Here is an 18374-nt window from a genome sequence, read left to right on the forward strand (position 1 = left end):
AATTATCACTATATGAAATGTTGTTACCATAATGGGAAAATTATCTCAACTAAAAGTGGATCCCACCTGAAACGGATGAAATGCATTGAACTTTTAGAAATGGAAAATTATTTTTCATAATTTGCAGCGATACTATATCTTTCTGATTTAAAGGTAATTCACAACTCCACGGAAAGCAGCTATTTTCTATATGGATCTTTTTGATAAATTTTTTGTATTATTATTTTGAGGTACAAAAATCATCTATTTCTTTCGAAATTTGAAAGAAACTCATCGTTTTGTTTGAACTGAAAGAGTTTATTTTGAGAAAAGATGTTGGGAACACAAACTGAATAGAAAAAAATGTTTTTTGTATAATTCAATGTTCATATAAAAGCAGTTGTTCCGGAAGTACATTGCTATAGTACTTTTTCGTATAATTCAAAGTTTCCCGCAGCTGAAAAAGTATAAAGCCAAAACATTTATCTTTTTTATACTAAAATTGTTGGGAATATGAATAAAATTTAAATTGAGTTTCCTAAACACTGTTACGCCACTGTGTAATTGTCTATGTTTGGTGGTCAAGGGATACCTAGGGTCGGGAACCAATAACGTGGGTCTGTTTCCTTTACCTCTCGCTGAAAGAGTACCTTCGTTCATTCAGTATGGTATTAGCATAATGGAAGAAAGGTCTATTATAGTATAAGAATTTTCAATTGAAGGTAACTCATATACAAATTGAACTGAGAGCTAACGACAACAATGTTAAATGTTAGAACTAAATTCTTACTGGGGTCATTTTTATTGTCTATGCATCGCCATTGTAAATAATTGAAAAGTAAGATGATTCCATAAAATTTGTCCCCCGTAACAAGATAGCTTCGATATATCGATAGAATGTACGAGAGAATAGGTGAACCAGTTCGTTAAATACTTTGAAACATCAGTAAACTGATCAACACTTCGCAGGTCTATTTTATTTGCATCCTTAAAATGCCATAAATAGTCATCCGGTTTCTTCATTATCAAGCGTCCTTATCTGCATAAGCGTAGTGTGTTCTGTTTCTTGTGAAGGTGTCTTTGTTTTGTATTTATTAAATATATTTTATTATATTTATTAAATAGACTGTTAGATTTATTAACTTTGAAATATAAGAGAGAGTTGGCCGATACTTGTTTTTCAAAATACATTATCATAGATTTTCATCACATTCACACTTTATTGTGAGATAATTAGTTGACCTAGTCATTTAACTCAGGTATAAATGTTCGTTAAACTCAGGTATAACTGTCATTAATTAGTTTCTAGAATATTATTAGTTTCTAGGTAGATAGTAATATTTCAAAAAGTATATATAAATCACAATGTATGTAGAATTCAGTTTGTTAGTGAACACACTTGAAAATGCTACTGCGCAGCGAAACACGTGTTGCGGATTTGTTAATCTGTTCTAGTGGAAATCTCACAATAAAGTCTTTTTCAAAATACATCAACTTCAAAATAGTTTTTGAGGTAAGTAAACAACTGACAAATAGCTGAATAATATCATTGAATTTCATTATTTTCATAGTATTAAGATGGATGCCGTAGCAGGTCCAAGTACAAAGAAAGCGGAAGTTTATGTCGTTAGAAGAAAAACAAATTGTCTGTAGAGTGTACGAAAATTTTGAAAATACACTCCGTACAGTGGAAGCTGTAGCCCAGTATTCATTTTTAACGGGAATATCGGTGTCGACAATTGAACGTATTGTCCGTGAAAAAAAGGTGACTGGGATTATGCAAGTACCAAAAGCACATTGTCTTGGTAGAAACAAAATTGAATTGGACGAGTACCAGAATAAAGCGCCAACCCTCGAATCCATTAGGACAAAGGCAATGGATAATGATCAGATTCCAAAAATGAGCGCAAAGAGAAGTTGAGAAAAATAATAAAAGAAGATTTAAAATTTATATATGCCAAACGATCCCGTAAATCTGTCTTAATAGAAAGAGAAGATATAGTCTCATGGCGACGGAGATATCTTCGCTCTATTAGAGAAATGCGTTCTGCTCACAAAAATATTTATTAGCTGGACGAAACGTGGGTGAAAGCTGGTCACACAGTATCTGAGATCTGGTAAGATACTACTGTAACTAGTTATCGTCAAGCATTTGTGGACGGTTTATCAACAGGGTTACGCGGACCAACGGGTAAAGGGCAACGACTAATTGTCGCCCATATAGGTAGCGAGAGTAGCTTTTTAGACGATAGTTAGTACACTATTTTTTTTATCAAAAAAAAACCAGGGGATTATCACGAAGACATGGGCGCCCAACGCTTTGATGGATGGTTTGAATCCCTTCTTTCACGAGTCGAGTCAAATTCGGTAATAGTAATGGATAACGCTTCTTATCACAGCCGAATAGTAGAACAGCTGCCAACTATGACCACCAGAAAAGCAGACATGCAGAGTTGATTAGGACAAAAAGGAATTACATTTTCCGAGGACATGGTTAAAGCCGAGCTTATGAGTGTCATTAAACAGCATCGTGGCAGATATCGCCAGTATGTGGTGGATACAATAGCTCGTGCTGAAGGCATCAACATTTTGAGACTTCCTCCATACCATTGTGAGTTAAACCCGATAGAATCAATCTGGGCTCAATTTAAGGGTAACGTAGCTCGTGAAAACGTGACATATACAATTTCTGATGTCCAAAGTTTATTATAACTCGCAATGGAACGGATACGGACAGAAGATTGGGCTAATGCTGTAGCCCATGTGATCAAGGAAGAAGAGAAAACGTGGAGATTGGACGGGATGGTAGACACTGTTTTCGACCAAATAATAATAGATTTAAGTGTGACTTGGGATTCCTCTTCGGACGAGTCAATGGATTCTGAAACTTCATAAGCATAACATAGGTAATTATTTATTTGCTTTGTAGTTCTCTTTCTATATAAAAGGAACATAATGATTATTTTGTAATTTTTTTTGTTTTTTTGAAGTACTGTATTATTCATGGGCAACGACTAATTGTCGCCCATATAGGTAGCGAGAGTAGCTTTTTAGATGATAGTGCACTAATTTTTTATCAAAAAAAAAAAACAGGGGATTATCACGAAGACATGGACGCCCAACGCTTTGATGGATGGTTTGAATCCCTTCTTTCACGAATCGAGCCAAATTCGGTAATAGTAATGGATAACGCTTCTTATCACAGCCGATTAGTAGAACAGCTGCCTACTATGACCACCAGAAAAGCAGACATGCAGAGTTGGTTAGGACAGAAAGGCTGAAACTTCATAAGCATAACATAGGTTAGGTTAGGTTAGGTGATAGTGTTTCTCACATCAAATTAAACAGATCAAGCCGATTCTCGTATTCGACATTCTGTGAAATCTGTAAACTAGGTGTGACAGAATGAAGAGTGTTACCTATTTACCTACGTCACATTATTTAATAGTATACAGTCCACTAGAAAGGGGCCAGCAAGCCCAAAAACCAAAATTGGGACCTACCAATAATAATAATTTATTCAGCATCATTTTTTTATCAAAACATCTTCCAGATTAGATACCTTGAAGAAGTTAAAAGAATGTTAATTAGTCAATCGCATTTTTTGACGAATTTTTCCATCGTAACTTAACTTTTCTCTCACACCATCGAAAAGTGAATACTTTGACGAAAGAATAGCATTGTTCATTCAGAAAAATACCGTTTTCAGAACATCGGTATTTTTGGTAAGAAAAATGAGGTATTTTATAATATTACCAACAAAATAAAATATTTAAATGAAAATATAACTTAGAATATTAGGATATAGGAAGTTTTCACGAGATATTGTGAAAAAAGAATTATTTTTGGTGGAAGAAAAAAACCAAAACGAACAATCTGGTTTTTCCAATTTTCCTCGAAAAATTTTAGGTTATATGAAAAAATGGATCATACAAATGGTGTAGGTGTTTATTTCTCTTTCAAATCTCTTTTTCTCTCCCAGTTTTTTCTTTTGAATCTCTTTTTGTATCAAAAATTTTCCAGTAGAAGCTCTAGTTGAAGTAGAAATTATGAAAAACCATTTTTCACTCATAAAATTTACCTCATTTCATCCCCACACCTTGGATCGATTTCAATTCATTTCTTTTGTTATGGGCACATTTACATTTATTGTTTTACACTGTTATTATTGTTTTCTCTTTTTTGCATTTCTAACAGGTTTCCTTACTGTTTTATCTAGTGTTACTGAAAACAGATTTCATTAACTGAAAAAAAACCTTTTTCACTCATTGCTAACGAAAAAAATCCTCTCATTATATTTTTACTTTCTCACACATTTTAGGATTCAGTTGGAAATTATAAAGTTTACAGCGAAGTTCACCAACTTTGCGAAGCTTTCCTCAATCTGAAGAACAGATCTATGTACGGATGATTGGTTCCATTATATAGGTATCGATCTGCATAACGGATCCAATCATCATCCAAAACAGAAACAAACCGTCATCAACACCCTAGTGAAAAGAGCTTCGAGAATATGTGAAGAAAGGTAAGTCGACGGCGAAATAAAACACCTAACCACTGTGTTTCAAGAGAACGGCTAAGAAAGAAAAGACATAATCCGCGCTATGCGTCCAAAGGAGAAGAAAAACACCAGTGAAGATCAACCCCAAGTCACTGTCTATCTGCCATACATAGAAGGTGTCACCAAACGAATCCGGAAAATTCTAAAGAAGGAGAAAAATAACACCGTCTTCAAGACAACGAAGAAAATATCGGAGTATCTGAGATTAGCAAAAGACAACAGAGATCCAACCAAATCAGCGGGAGTTTACAGGAATCCATGTTACTGTGTTAAAGTCTATATCGGTCAGACGAAAAGAAGCATTGGAACCCGCCTAGTCGAGCACAAGAGAAGTTGCCGATTGGGACAGACGAAGAAATCGCTGAACATGCACTGTAAGATGGGGAACACAAGATCCTGTCCGAAAATACCGAGAGAGACTCGAAAAATTATTCAACAAAAATGTGTTTAGAAGCCATAGAAATACACAAACACCGAGAAAACTTCAACAGAAAGGAAGAGGAAACATATCTACCAAAGATCTGGCACTCAGCATTGAAAAGCGCCAAAACGAAGTCAAGTCAATCAAATCGCGAGGGAAGTACGCGCGAACCCGCCATTACAGAAAGTTCGTTAAAAATCAGCACTATAAATAACATGACAGAAATGAGAGCTTCTGTTTCAGTGGACACATCAAGAAGAGTACTCCGACCACGCCACTGAAGATGATTACCGCAGTTATAGTCGAAACGTTTGGAGATTATAACCAAAGGAGACCACGGCAAAATCCGGAAACCAACCAAATCATTAACGCCAGCCGTGAAAACCTACATTTCTGTATAAGAATATGTAATTACACTGCAAAAACTTTCGATATTGTTGTAACTTGTAACAACATGGGTTACTAACCTCAAAAATACTCTAAGTTCGTACTTTTCATAGTAAGCTCTCCGAATGTTTCGGAAAAATCTAATATTAAAATTTATTATAATATATTATAATGCACCAGTTCATGATAGAAATCATTGATTGGCAAATAGTATTGATTATTTAGGAAGAGAAGGTTTGTATTTTTGCTTGATGTAACATGTAAATAACATGTAACATAAAAAATAGGCAGATGCTCCATTTGATAATAACATATTCTCTAACAAAGTATAGTGCATATAAGTTCATATTTGATTATGTAAATATTGATTGAATGAATGTATTTTAAGTTATATAAAAACTGTAACTACTCACGACTCGAAAGCTTACTGCTCAATCAATTCATGAATTTCATAACGGTTCACTTGAAATATGAATATGATTTTCTTTTCTTGATGAACAACTCATTTAGACTAAGTTCCAAAATTGGATGGAAAGATAAGTATAGTAGAAGTAAACGATATTGTTTACACTTAAAGTTGGCGGCACTCTCAAATGCCCAAAAAACCAATACATAGAAATGAACCGGTGCGAACTAGTCTACGTGGGCTGTAGAATTGGAGATTCGTATTGGATAATTTCTACCAACCGAGTTTTATGATTGGCTGAAGAGTCATAAAATTAAATTTGAAGTCATGTTACGGTGACGTATAGAAATCGGAGAATAAGGAGATGGTTATCGCCTTCGTGTCATCAATGTTCAGTTCGGGAACTGATTGCGATTTGAATGTTGAAATTTGATATTGGTGCAGTTAGAATTACTTAAAATTTTTGTTATCTGTTGGACATGTGGCGTCCTTGAACAAGTATTAATAGTAATAACGAGTGTGATAACAACGCAGACTTTTTCCAGAGTAGTGATTCCAATAGCGATGGTAAACAATGCGAAAAAGAGATACCAGTGAATAAGATTCGGATGCATTTGAATATTGAAACCCAGAGAATTTCAATTTATATAAGAATCTACATCTCAAGTTTGGTTTCGAGGGAAACAAACTATTACAAGTAACATCATATTTACCGAAAATCCTTTCTCAACTATACGTAAAGTAGTCAAAATCAAACCTTATGAAAGCAAAACGCGATGTGATACAAGATTACCAAAACCTTCAGATGTTCATCTAATAAAATCATTGAAAAAATCAATATACGACTGTTACAAAAGCAATGAGATTTCTACAACTGAAATCGTAAGGAAGAAATTGAATTATTCCGGCCATAACGTGAGCTGCTATGACAAAACTCTTCAGAATTGGATAAAGAAACTAGAAAATACTAAACAAACGTCAAACAGTTATGGAATGCAGAAGAGTAGTGGAATTGCGTAACAAAAACTTAGAAAAAATTAAATATAGACAAGAACAACGGCAAATTTTCTATTTGGATGAATATTGGTATGACACTCACGACACAGTTACGTGGACTGATGATTCAAGAATTTGAACGCCAAACATGCCTGCAAAGAAAGGATCGCGACTTATCATTGTGCATTGCGGAGGAAGAGAAGGATGAGTTCCGAATTCTTTGAACTCTTGTAAAAAAAACTTGAGGACTGCAATGTTAACTATCATAAGAACATGAAAGCTAATATTTTCGAGAAATAGTTTGAAAACACATTGATCTCAAATTTGGATGCAAATAGTGTAACAGTTCTTGACAACGCTTCCTATCATTCGCGACAGCCCATCAAAGTACTTACTATATCGTTTGCTTGAACTATACTATGAACTCTTTCATATCGATAAATGAGTATAGTTCAATGTATATGTAAAAATTGTGATCAAACTGACCTACAACATTGACCGCATCACTTTCCACTGTTTCAATATAGTTGTTATCAATTTTCATCTGTGTCAAAAATACGTTCATTTTCTGCAATACATTTAATTGCTAGCTTAGCCTAATGGTAAAGAATACCGAAAGTTCAAAAATTATGTTAAAGGGGTCACGCATGACAAATATATTTTTTTAAAGTGATTTCATATATTTTATCAAAAATATATTGCAATAGTGAATAAGATAGAAATGCAAATCATGAAATTATGAAACAACAAAAATTAATTGGCGCTCCGTAGCGACTTCATTGATTCCAGTGGCGCATTTGCCTTTTACTTATAATTAATTATGAATAGAGTGACCTGTTACTTAATGCACAGTAAAAAGTATTTCTTTAAAAGAAGATCATAGGTTGCTTTGAAATTTTTATCTCTATTGGAAAAACTATTACTTTATGCCAACATCACCATGTTTCACCAGAAAATCACACTTTTTCAACAAAGAAATCAAATTTCTTGGCCTTTCAACGACACCATTTGTTTGATTATATCATTGCGAAGATGAACTATTTTGAATCAAGAAAATATAATATCATCTCAAAATCCACCACCTATTTGAAGGGAAAAATAAACTGTTTCAACAGTTCAAGAGTTTTGTGAATCTACTTACAAAACTATATTATGATCGACTGATAATAATAGGAATTTTGTATAGAATGAACAGGGTTTCTTTTAAATAAGTATTTCATTAATTTTAGTTTGAAAAAACCTGTGGTGCTCTGGTCTTTATATGACCCTCTAAAGTGAAAGGGGAGCGGGGAATTCCGTTGAAAACATCACGTACGCGCCAGTATGTGTTGGAAAGTGATGTTGGTGTGTTACGATTTTGAGGAGGAAGTGTTTTATGTGTCTGTAGGCAGTGCAATTTCTTTCCAATTATTTTGTATCTACCATAATGGAACAGATTTGACAAGACTGGGGTCTTCCACAGTTGAAAGATATTTTCATGGGTAAGTATTATAATTGGATAAAACTAATTAAATTAAACGAATTAATTTAAACTGAAAAATCCTCCACGTTGATTCAAATTTGCCAATCTCTTGTTTTGAAAATACATTTTATCTTGTTTCAAATAAGAGCATTTTCTCTAAATAAAATTTGATTTTTTCTTAGACCGAATTCATTTTTTATTGAAAGATAGAGGTACGTATAGTTTCGACAATAAATTATAATACAAAAAATACCAAAACAGGCACCAGTAGGTATAAAAAGCTTCTATATGTGACAGCCATTTTTGATTTCAACATGTAAATATTTGTTGAATTCCGAAACGTCTTTGCTTTCTGTAATCACTTCAGAAATGGTTTTATGCTGAATGCTGTTATTTAAATAGGGAAGCATATTTCTTTAAGTAAATTTGTATGATCATGAGTTACATATTTTTAGTGAAACATTTTATATTTTTCATTGATCCTCTAATAATACTCACACGACACTTTGAATTCCTATAACGGTTCCGAAATTATTATTTTGAAAAGCAATTTTTCTGTATAGACTTCTGTCCACTTCAAAGGAATTTGAGTTACGTCTTTTGAAATGATTATTAATTTCTGATCAAATAATGTTCGAGCACTTTTTAACTTGCTAGGAATCGTATAATAAGACCTCAGACAAGTTTAAAATTTTGAGGGTTGTCATTCGCATGCGAAAAACAATTGGGTTGGTTAACGGAATAGACCCACTTAAACAGTGTTTTATTGAAAATAATTTTTTTTTATTAAGTGGCTGCTGGTTTCATATTTTTACCTTTCTGTATATTTGAAATAGTGGCTAAGGATGATGTGCTGATTTCTTCTTTCGTTTCAGAATCCAAGTGATGTTCCGGAAATTGTGGATAAACAAAAGCAGAATGCAGAACTTGATCGACGATAGTGATTTTTCTAATGTTATTTACCAGAATGGCATCTAGTTTAAAAACTTCATTTGTGTAAAATTATTAATAAATTAATTCATTTTCTCATCTGAGTTGTAATGTTGTTTATAGGCTTCGATTTAATTTTATTTGTTAATTTGCAATTTGTCAAGAATATGTTCCTTTTTTTATGTATGTTTTTTTATTGAATATTTATTTATGTTATTTGTATAACTGTATGATCTCTCAGAAGTGTGCGGTTGGAATATGATATTTAAGCAAAGATTAGCATAGAAAATTTAGTTCTCTATTACGTTTTGTTTTTTATCACATGCTTTTTCAGGATAATATTTATGATTTGGAATTGCTTCAAATAAACCAATCATAATATGTAATGTATTATTCAGTTTCTTTCCTTACCACTTATAGCTGTTCTTGGATTCAAGTAACTAAATACATCCAAATGGGAGGGACAGTTTATAAACAGAAGCATAAGTTCATCTTTGATGAAGTAAATGAGTTTATTTGATTTATACAAATAGAAGCGTTTCAATGAAAAATGCTTCTCTTTAAAGAAAAACAATTAATTTCTCATACGGAGACATTTAAATAATGCTCCAAGTAAACATATCATTCTTTCTCACAGTTTTGCTTCGAGATTAATTTTGCTCAGACTAAAGAATGCATACTTAATTCGAATAGTATATCACGATATATTTGAGCAATTCGATTGTACATAAAACTGACTGAACAATTAGAAGAAATATGTTCCAATATTATTAAAATTATCCCTTATCATTACCAAAAACACTAGATAACATTCTTCTATACAATTTCTTGTAAAAAAAAAATCAGCATTATCAATTCAAGTACTAAGCTTCAAGGAAAGAAAGCATCAATTTCAGAAACAATAACTTCTTCAATATGATCTGTTGGTCTATTAAAATTCCTATGATGGAATGTTTTACAAATCCAATTTCATGTTCACATGTTCTTTAATGCGATATACAGCTATTAAATTATGAATCGATTGAAAAACTGGTCGTCAACAAAATGGAATATGCCGGTGAGAACGTGAAAACTTGAAAACGTTTATATTATAACGTTATGAAATATGTAATACATTTACCAATCTCCGATATTAGCTAACAGTTATTCGGCGAAAGGTTACACATGTGTGATTGCATCCTTTCACTCTCAATATGTGTATGTGTCAGATTCCTCAAGAACTAAAAACTGGTACGGAAATAATGTTACGGAAAAAATTGTTTTCAATTTGATGAATTAACTAATTTCACACGAATATGAAGTTGTAGATTGGCTTGAAAGTCAATTTGGGAAATAAGGCCTATGAAAAAGTTGAAAGTGCTCAGAAATGATTATTATCTTATTATTATCTGGGGAAGTATTTGAGCAATTCTGGACATTATGAATGTTTGAGAATGAGGCAAAAATCATCAAGTTTACCCAAACATATCACAATTTTTGAGAATAAAGTTTTTGGTTTTCTACTAGGTACTCCATCTGGTTCCAAAAAGAAATGTGGGAATCTTCCAAAGAAAGGAAGGAAGCGATCAATAAAAAAAGTAACTCTATGGAAAGATGTGTAGATCATGCAAAGAAGTAACTTTTAGACAAAAACTGTAAGAAAAAGTCCTCCTGAAATAACTACTCTCAGTTAAACATTGAATAACATGAATGAAAATTTATTTCTATACAAATACGAGGGTTGCCTCTTATATTTTGGGATTAGAGAACAAAAACAAATATTAATCATCGAAAATCACTTTATTGTTTTTCAAAATACTCCCCATGAAGATCTATACACTTTTGCATGCGTTTGAACCAATTGTCAAAGCACTTTTGCCACTCTGATTGAGGTATCTCCAAAACATGCATTCTGAATGCAGCAACCGCTTCTTCAGGTGTCGAAAAACGTTGACCTCTCAGTTTGTTTTTTACGTGCGGGAATAAAAAGAAGTCATTCGGTGCCAAGTCAGGACTATACGCCGGATGACTCATCAAATCAATGTTTTGGATGCTCAAAAATGCAGTTGATTGAGACGATGTGTGAGAGCTCGCATTGTCATGGTGGAGAGTGATCCGTCTTCGGCGCGGCGGTTGGTTTTCCTGATTTCTTGGAAGACAACTGGCAAACAAATGGTTGTGTACCACTCGGAATTGACTGTTCTGCGTTGTTCTAGTGGTACGGTTGCGACATGTCCAGTTTTTCCGATTAAACAGGCGACCATTTGCTTGGAAGTGCTTCGTGCGCGAACAACTTTTGTTGGATTTATCTCATATTGAAACACCCATACAGTCGACTGCTGTTTACTTTCGGGCTCATACGCGTAAATCCACGATTCATCACCTGTCACGATGTCTTAGACGTGTTTCGAAGCACTGCGATATTATTTTTGGAACGATTGACAAATTGTGTGGGATTCAACATGAACAAATTTTTTTGACAGTCAAATGTTTTTGCAATATTGAATGTATGCTAGTCCCATTAATGCCCAAGGTTTTCTCAATCTCACGATAGGTCACATGACGATCTTGCAATATCAATTCGCGCACAGCATCAATGGTTTTCGGAACAACAACTGATTTTGGACGACCTTCACGAAATTCGTCTTGGAGTGAACTACGACTACGATTGAATTCACCATACCATCGATAAACACTGGTCCTTGATGGAGCCTAAAAATTGAATTAAGTTCATCCATGCACTGTTGCTGAGTTAATCCACCTCGAAAGTTGTAAAAAATAATCGCACGAAAATGTTCACAATTTAATTCCATTTTTGTGACAAATAGCGTGTGTATGTCAATACGTTTTGGCTACGTATAGCTCAAAAACGTTCAACTTTACGATAGAACTGTCAGTTGTCAGATTGCAACACTAGGGTTGCAAAACCCTGAAACATAAAAGGTAACCTATCGTACTCTTATATAAACACTGAATTATACAAAATTACTTTTCTCTACTCGGTTTGTATTCCAAATATCCGTTATGGAATTGAATCAGATATCATTCACATGATTTCTACACAATGTATTCACCTGTGAATGTGATTCAATTCCATAACGAATGTTTGGAAAACAAACTGAGTAGAGAAAATTGTTTTTTGTATAAATCAGTGTTCATATTTTTTTAAGGACAAAACACAAGCGCTACAGGCAAATCCTCAAGGCGCTCTCACAGCGGTGCCTGTACGAAAGTAGCGATTCACATTGGATTTGAATCGCTGGAGATTAAATCCATTTGGAAAAACGTTCTCAGGAAGTTTATTCCACATAAACGCAATTCTCCAGATGAAAGAGTTCTCAAACAGTGAAGGTGTTCTGAGTTGAACCTCGAAACGATGAGCAGCCTCAGTCCGTCGCGTATTTCTGATATATACCGTGGTAGAATCAAATATGACAAATCACTTGAACACCTCCAGTGAAAGTATCTATAGAAAAGAGACAAATGTCCAACGTTTCTTCGATGTTCTAGGCTATCAAGGTTGCACGTGATGTTCGCGTCTCCAATCAGGTGTATGGCTCTTTTCTGGATGGAATCCAGCAACTTCTGAGTATTTTTCGGGGCAGAGCCCCATACATGAAAACGATACTCCAAGCATAAAGCATCAAAAGTTGCTGAGGTTTGTACAGTTTTCTGGTTCGGAACAGTGTTCCAAGCTTTTGAGAAGTAGCCTCTGCAATTCCAGCGACATGATTGTGGCAAAACGTATTGGTGTCCATTTTAACCCCCAACAAACTTATCAAAGCAGAAAACGGGATTGTCTGGTACCTGCTATCTTTTATTCAGGATTAAATTGCCATTTTCTATATCTCTGAAAACACCATACAACTCAGTTCGTTTTATCCAACAGAGGATGCACCAAAATAACAACATAGAAGTGTTTACTTGCAAGTTGAATAAATGAAAAACAATGCTCTAGTACCTCCCGAAGAATGGGGTTGGCAAAATCAAAATGAAGCACGTTGTAATTGATTTTTGAAAGTTTTTCTTTGAAGGCATGTCTTCCTCAAATAAATAATGCATGAGTAAATAGCTATGAACTATTATTTAGTTCGATTATTATTATATCCATCAAAAACAATACTAACGTTAGTGCCATAGTAATTATGTGAATATATGTGTGTAGTGTAGTGATATACAAGTAAATTATTGTACGATTAATTTCTTCAAAAGCCTCGCTGATTTGAATTTTCTTTATGAATATCATGCTATAAAAGGTTCCTAATTTCAAGTATTCCAAAAAGCGACCATTCGCGGGTGTCCCCCTTCGAATATAGCTTATAAGTAGTTTCATATATACGGGGTAGGCCAATGACAATGAAACAAGGATGATTTATCATATTTGATATTTGCAAAACATCACCAGCCGATTTTTATTCTGAGAGGAAAACACTATGAAACTGGTGCACTCGGTTTGTGAAATCCTAATGAGATTGTTGAAAATATGGTGAGTTCAAGCCCATCAAGAAGATTTATTTTATCTCGTTTTAGAGAGTTCGACACTTTCATAATATAACTTATCAAGGCACAAATGGATTGCAGTTCAAACATCTCGACTGAAATATTTCATTGTCTGTATTTCCACAGTTCATTTGGTTTTTTGACCTCAAAAAATATGATCAGATTGACTGTTTTGAAAATTCAATACTGTGAAATTTCCAAATTCAATTTTTATTTCAGCAATGACAATTTGGTAAAAACGTGAAATTTAAGTGGAGTTTGATAACAATTAACTGTAATAACTGATATGTATGGGTTCCATATAACATTTGGTTCTAACAATCATGTTTTTATCGTAAACTTTCATGACCAATTTCATCAAACTCAAAAAGAGTTACCTCAAACATATTGGTGATATTTATGTTCTTGAACAATTTTTTTCTGGTAATGCTATATAGTTTCAAATTATTGAAAGATCAAAATCCCCTCAAAAGTGGTCTACCGACTTTTTTCGATGTCCCGAACCTTGAATCAATATACATGAACGGTTTTTTTGCATTCGATATGGTTCTAATTGAAATAGTAATATAATAATAAATCCAGAAATAAATTAGAAGCAGGTTATTCACAAGAAAAAACTGAAATTCCAAAACAGTGCATAAAGTTTTTGTACTCAAGATAAATTCAAATAAATTGAAAGGACTATATTTATAAGAAAGGTCAATTTATTTGGCTTTTTACCTCATCATTTGATGCAAAATAATGTGAACATTTTTCAAAGGAAAACAGGAAGCAATAAATTCCAAAAAAATAACTACACATGTGTAGATCACGCAAAGAAGTAAATTTTAGACAGGAAGAGGAAGACCTCTCGAAACACGATGAAGAAGTAGAAAGTCAAAACCATTCTTTCCCAAAAATCAAAATTTACTAAAAATATACCCCTTTCATTTGAAACAAGATTCCTTTGGCTGGGACCTAATCAAATAAGCCTATGAATGTCATTACGTACTGTCATCGATGACATGAGTAGATTGAACTCATTACCTCACATAATTTTATGAATGAATAATGGTTTTTCTCTTATAATGTTTCCTAGATTTGGTACTGAATGAGAGTGTTTCATGTAAGTGAAATTTTACCTCTTTCATTTATTATATGTGAAAGCTGATTCAATTCCATAACAAATGTTTGGAATACAAACTGAATAGAGGAATGTGTTTTTTGTATAATTCTGTGTTCATATAAAAGTAATTGTTTGGAAAATTAGTAAGTGTCTTAAAGTTACTTCTTTGCACGATTTACGTATTAAGTTACTTTTTTGAAATTGGTCGCTTTCTTTCTTTCTTTAGAAGATTTCCAATTTTTTTATATCAAGTTGGAAGTAGAATACCAAAACCTTTTCTCCCCATAAGTTTAAATGTTTCGTAGTTTCCGAAAATTTTTCATGAAATTGTGTTCTCATATATTTAGTAACATACCTTTCCATTGATAACCGCTTGTACTGTTAAGACATTGGCACTTCTGTGGCACTCGAGTACTTCTCCTGGAAGCCAGTGTCCGATTCCTGGATCGAACCATATCAGATCCCCTGTGTTCCAATCCATTTTGCATAAAACTCACACTTACACTAACACTGGCACATTTTGCATCTGAAACGAAAGAAAATATATGAGAATTAAGTAAAATAAACAACTAGTGACTTTCTCGGCGCACAAGCCAAATAATATTAATAATAATAAATGAGCTTTATTCATTGATATACATTGTTTATGAAGAAGAGATAGATACAAAAATCAATGAAAGGAGGAAGTTCAGCCGAGGCAGTTTTACAACTTAACCTAGGGGATGATAGCATTGTATTATATAGAAATATAAAAATAATTATCAAATATACATTAATAAGCGGGTAGTTCATGAATCTTTGCAAAACAAAAAATAACAAAGGCTATAAATTTCAGAGCAAATATTAAAATCTATTTAACCTAAATTAGGTAAAATATGTATAGCAAAACATACACAAAAGTGACACAAAGGGAAAACTATATGAGCAACACAAAACATGAATTTATCTATCCAGAAGACTTCAGATATGTTTTCAACTTTTTCTTGAAATTATATATGGAGAAATGTATAAATTCACTGGGCAGAGCATTATATTGTTTGATCGAGTTGTAAATAAAACTACGAGAAAAGTAGGCTATAGAGGGTTTTGGAATAATGAAAGTGTGACAGCTTCGTGTCCTCGAATCATTCTGAGATTTAAAAGTTTTATATCTTTGATAAATATAATTTGGCTTTTTGTGAATGAGGAATTTATGTGTATTATTGACGAGTAGGTGGAGCTGCCAGGTTTTAGCAATCGGTAACCAACCTGACTCCTCGGACTTGGGGCAAATATGGTTGAATTTTCTCACACCATAAGAAATACGAATGCAATTGTTTTGTATTTTTTGTAAAAGACTTTTATAAAAATCTTGTTTGACAAATTAGAATTCACAGATGATTTTTCTCTCAAACACTTGAGAAAGCTACTGTGCTAGCGAAACATGTTGTGATCATATTTTTTCAAATGAAGTTTGTGGAAATCAAATCGTGAGGTGTAGTTTTTGAAATCGCTATGAATCTTCATCAAGTAACGGCCAAATCAATCAGAAAAGTCAGAAGTTTAGTCATCTCCCGATGATGCTAAAAGGTAGATATTTCTGAACATTTACAAAAAAACTCCTCTTATACAATTTTTCGGCGCCTCTCAATGGATAATCACATCAGATGAGTCTCACCAATGAGGCCAAATCATCCAGGAATCCTCCAAAGATATTTTAATAACAAAAAAAATATTCCCAAAGATTTCAATAACTTTTTTTTAAATATAGTGAAAAATATTAATTCACCTACCTCTCTACCTCATCTCCTCCCACTTCAAAATTTCAAATGATACCTTAATTTATTATGAAACATCATTGAAAAACTTTCAAAATAATTTTCGCTGATATCCAACGTTGAATGTGTTTCAACTTTATTAATAACATTTGCTGTTTATTCGTCTTATCATAGAATTTCCCTGTAAATCATTTTGTGTCAACGTCGTAATGAACAGCATTTAACCAACATTTTTCATATGTTATATGAAGTGATATACTATCTGGAGTAAAACATTTTTTATCATCGTGCATAAATATAAAAGCCGTTTCTTTTATCATGTGGTAACATTGCTATATTCTTAACCATAACAGATGCAAAGACAATTGTATGAGAAAAAAGGTAACTGTCATTGGGAACAATACAATGGTCGAAGAAAATTTACGAGAACTCTCGCCCTTCTCGAGTTATAAGGGGAAAACTAAAAATGCTGTTTTTATTTTTTTTTTTTTCGAATGGAATTGTTATTTTTGGAGAATATCAAAAAATGGAAAAGGAAAATGTTATTGTATTCGAAATGTATTATGACGATGTAATAATAAATATCCGATAAAAGGTTTCGTGTCAACATAGCACCCAACAACTGTTTTTGATAGATATTGATAAAGCGATAAATTAACAACCCAGGGATATATCACATTTGATATTTTCATAGCGTTTCATTTGAAATAACCACCATCATCAGTGACAACAATCAAACAGAAGAACAATTTATTTCATCATGAACTTTTGGGAAAAATGAAACCAATACGGAAAATCAAAGCTACATGGCAATCTACATTAATTGTTCGAATTGACGACCTCTTTGTTGAATGCACATACGTTGTCGATCCATACAATTTCTGTGGTAATTTTCTACCATAATAAGTGTAATACTAATACATGCATCTCTTATTTTTTGTTTGAGATGGTTGATATCTGTACTTGGTGTTGAAAAAACTTTATATTTTATGTATCCCCAGACAAAAAAATCTGAGGAAGTAATATCTGAAGATCAAGCTGGCCAGTTAATTGGTCCATTGTTTCTAATACATCTTTTTGGGAAAATTGCATCTAAATGTTTCCTTACTATTGCTGTAATATGAGAAGGAGTACCATCCTGTTGAAAATATTGTATTTCATGGCGGATATTCAGTGGCAATTCATCTAAGTAGCCATCGAATTCATTGAATAGGAAATGAAAACACATTTCACTATTCAAATGATCATCGTAAAAGAAAGGGCCAAAGATGTTTGTTCCCATAATTCCCAACCAAACATTTATTCCGAACCTTTCTTGGAAATTGGTTTCCCCATGTAAATATTGATTTGTATTATTCCACCTATTTCTGGTGAATTTTGATTCGTCTGTCCATATTATTTTTTCACAAATATTTCCAACTTCACTATTTCTACGTCTTTACTACTTCGCAAATCGTACACTCCTTCCATAATCCCTTTCGTTGAGGTAATGAACCTTGCATCCTGTAGCATTTATATTTGTTCTTTTTAAAAATATTTTGGTGGATTTTACAGAAATCCCTATTTCGTGGTCAATTTCTGGTAAAGAACAATTTTGATTTACATAATTTTTGTAACTGGCCAATTCTAAATAAAAAAAAGATGTTTTCACTGTGTAAATTTTAATGTGGTAATATTTGCTTACCCATAACATTTGTTCGATTCCTCACACTTCACAACTTCTTGATTTATTTCTGCCAAATGCACCATAGCCCCTCAAATTTCTTTCTAATCGTCTAAACATTTGGATGTTCGGAATACGATTCGAGTATAGCTCAACATACATATTCCTTGCCAATAGAGGATTTCTATTTGATTTGGTTAACTGAATAGCATATCACTCCTTTCATCA

General features: G+C 33.1%; 1 protein-coding gene across 2 annotated transcripts in view; it reads right to left on the reverse strand.

The window, feature by feature from the left end:
- The window catches only part of Myo10A (unconventional myosin 10A), a 184391-nt gene that overhangs the window by 116834 nt on the left and 49183 nt on the right, over positions 1 to 18374 (reverse strand). For both annotated transcript variants that reach the window (XM_074179939.1, XM_074179940.1), the window contains exon 2: positions 15082 to 15252. In XM_074179939.1, coding sequence (XP_074036040.1) covers positions 15082 to 15207 — 126 coding nt within the window. In that variant the 5' untranslated portion in view covers positions 15208 to 15252. The remainder of the gene's footprint in view (positions 1 to 15081; positions 15253 to 18374) is intronic.

The sequence above is a fragment of the Leptinotarsa decemlineata genome, unplaced genomic scaffold (genome assembly GCF_025532065.1).
Source record: "Leptinotarsa decemlineata unplaced genomic scaffold, Ldec_3_MD MMD2_tig00026282_RagTag_RagTag, whole genome shotgun sequence".
Lineage (NCBI taxonomy): Eukaryota > Metazoa > Arthropoda > Insecta > Coleoptera > Chrysomelidae > Leptinotarsa > Leptinotarsa decemlineata.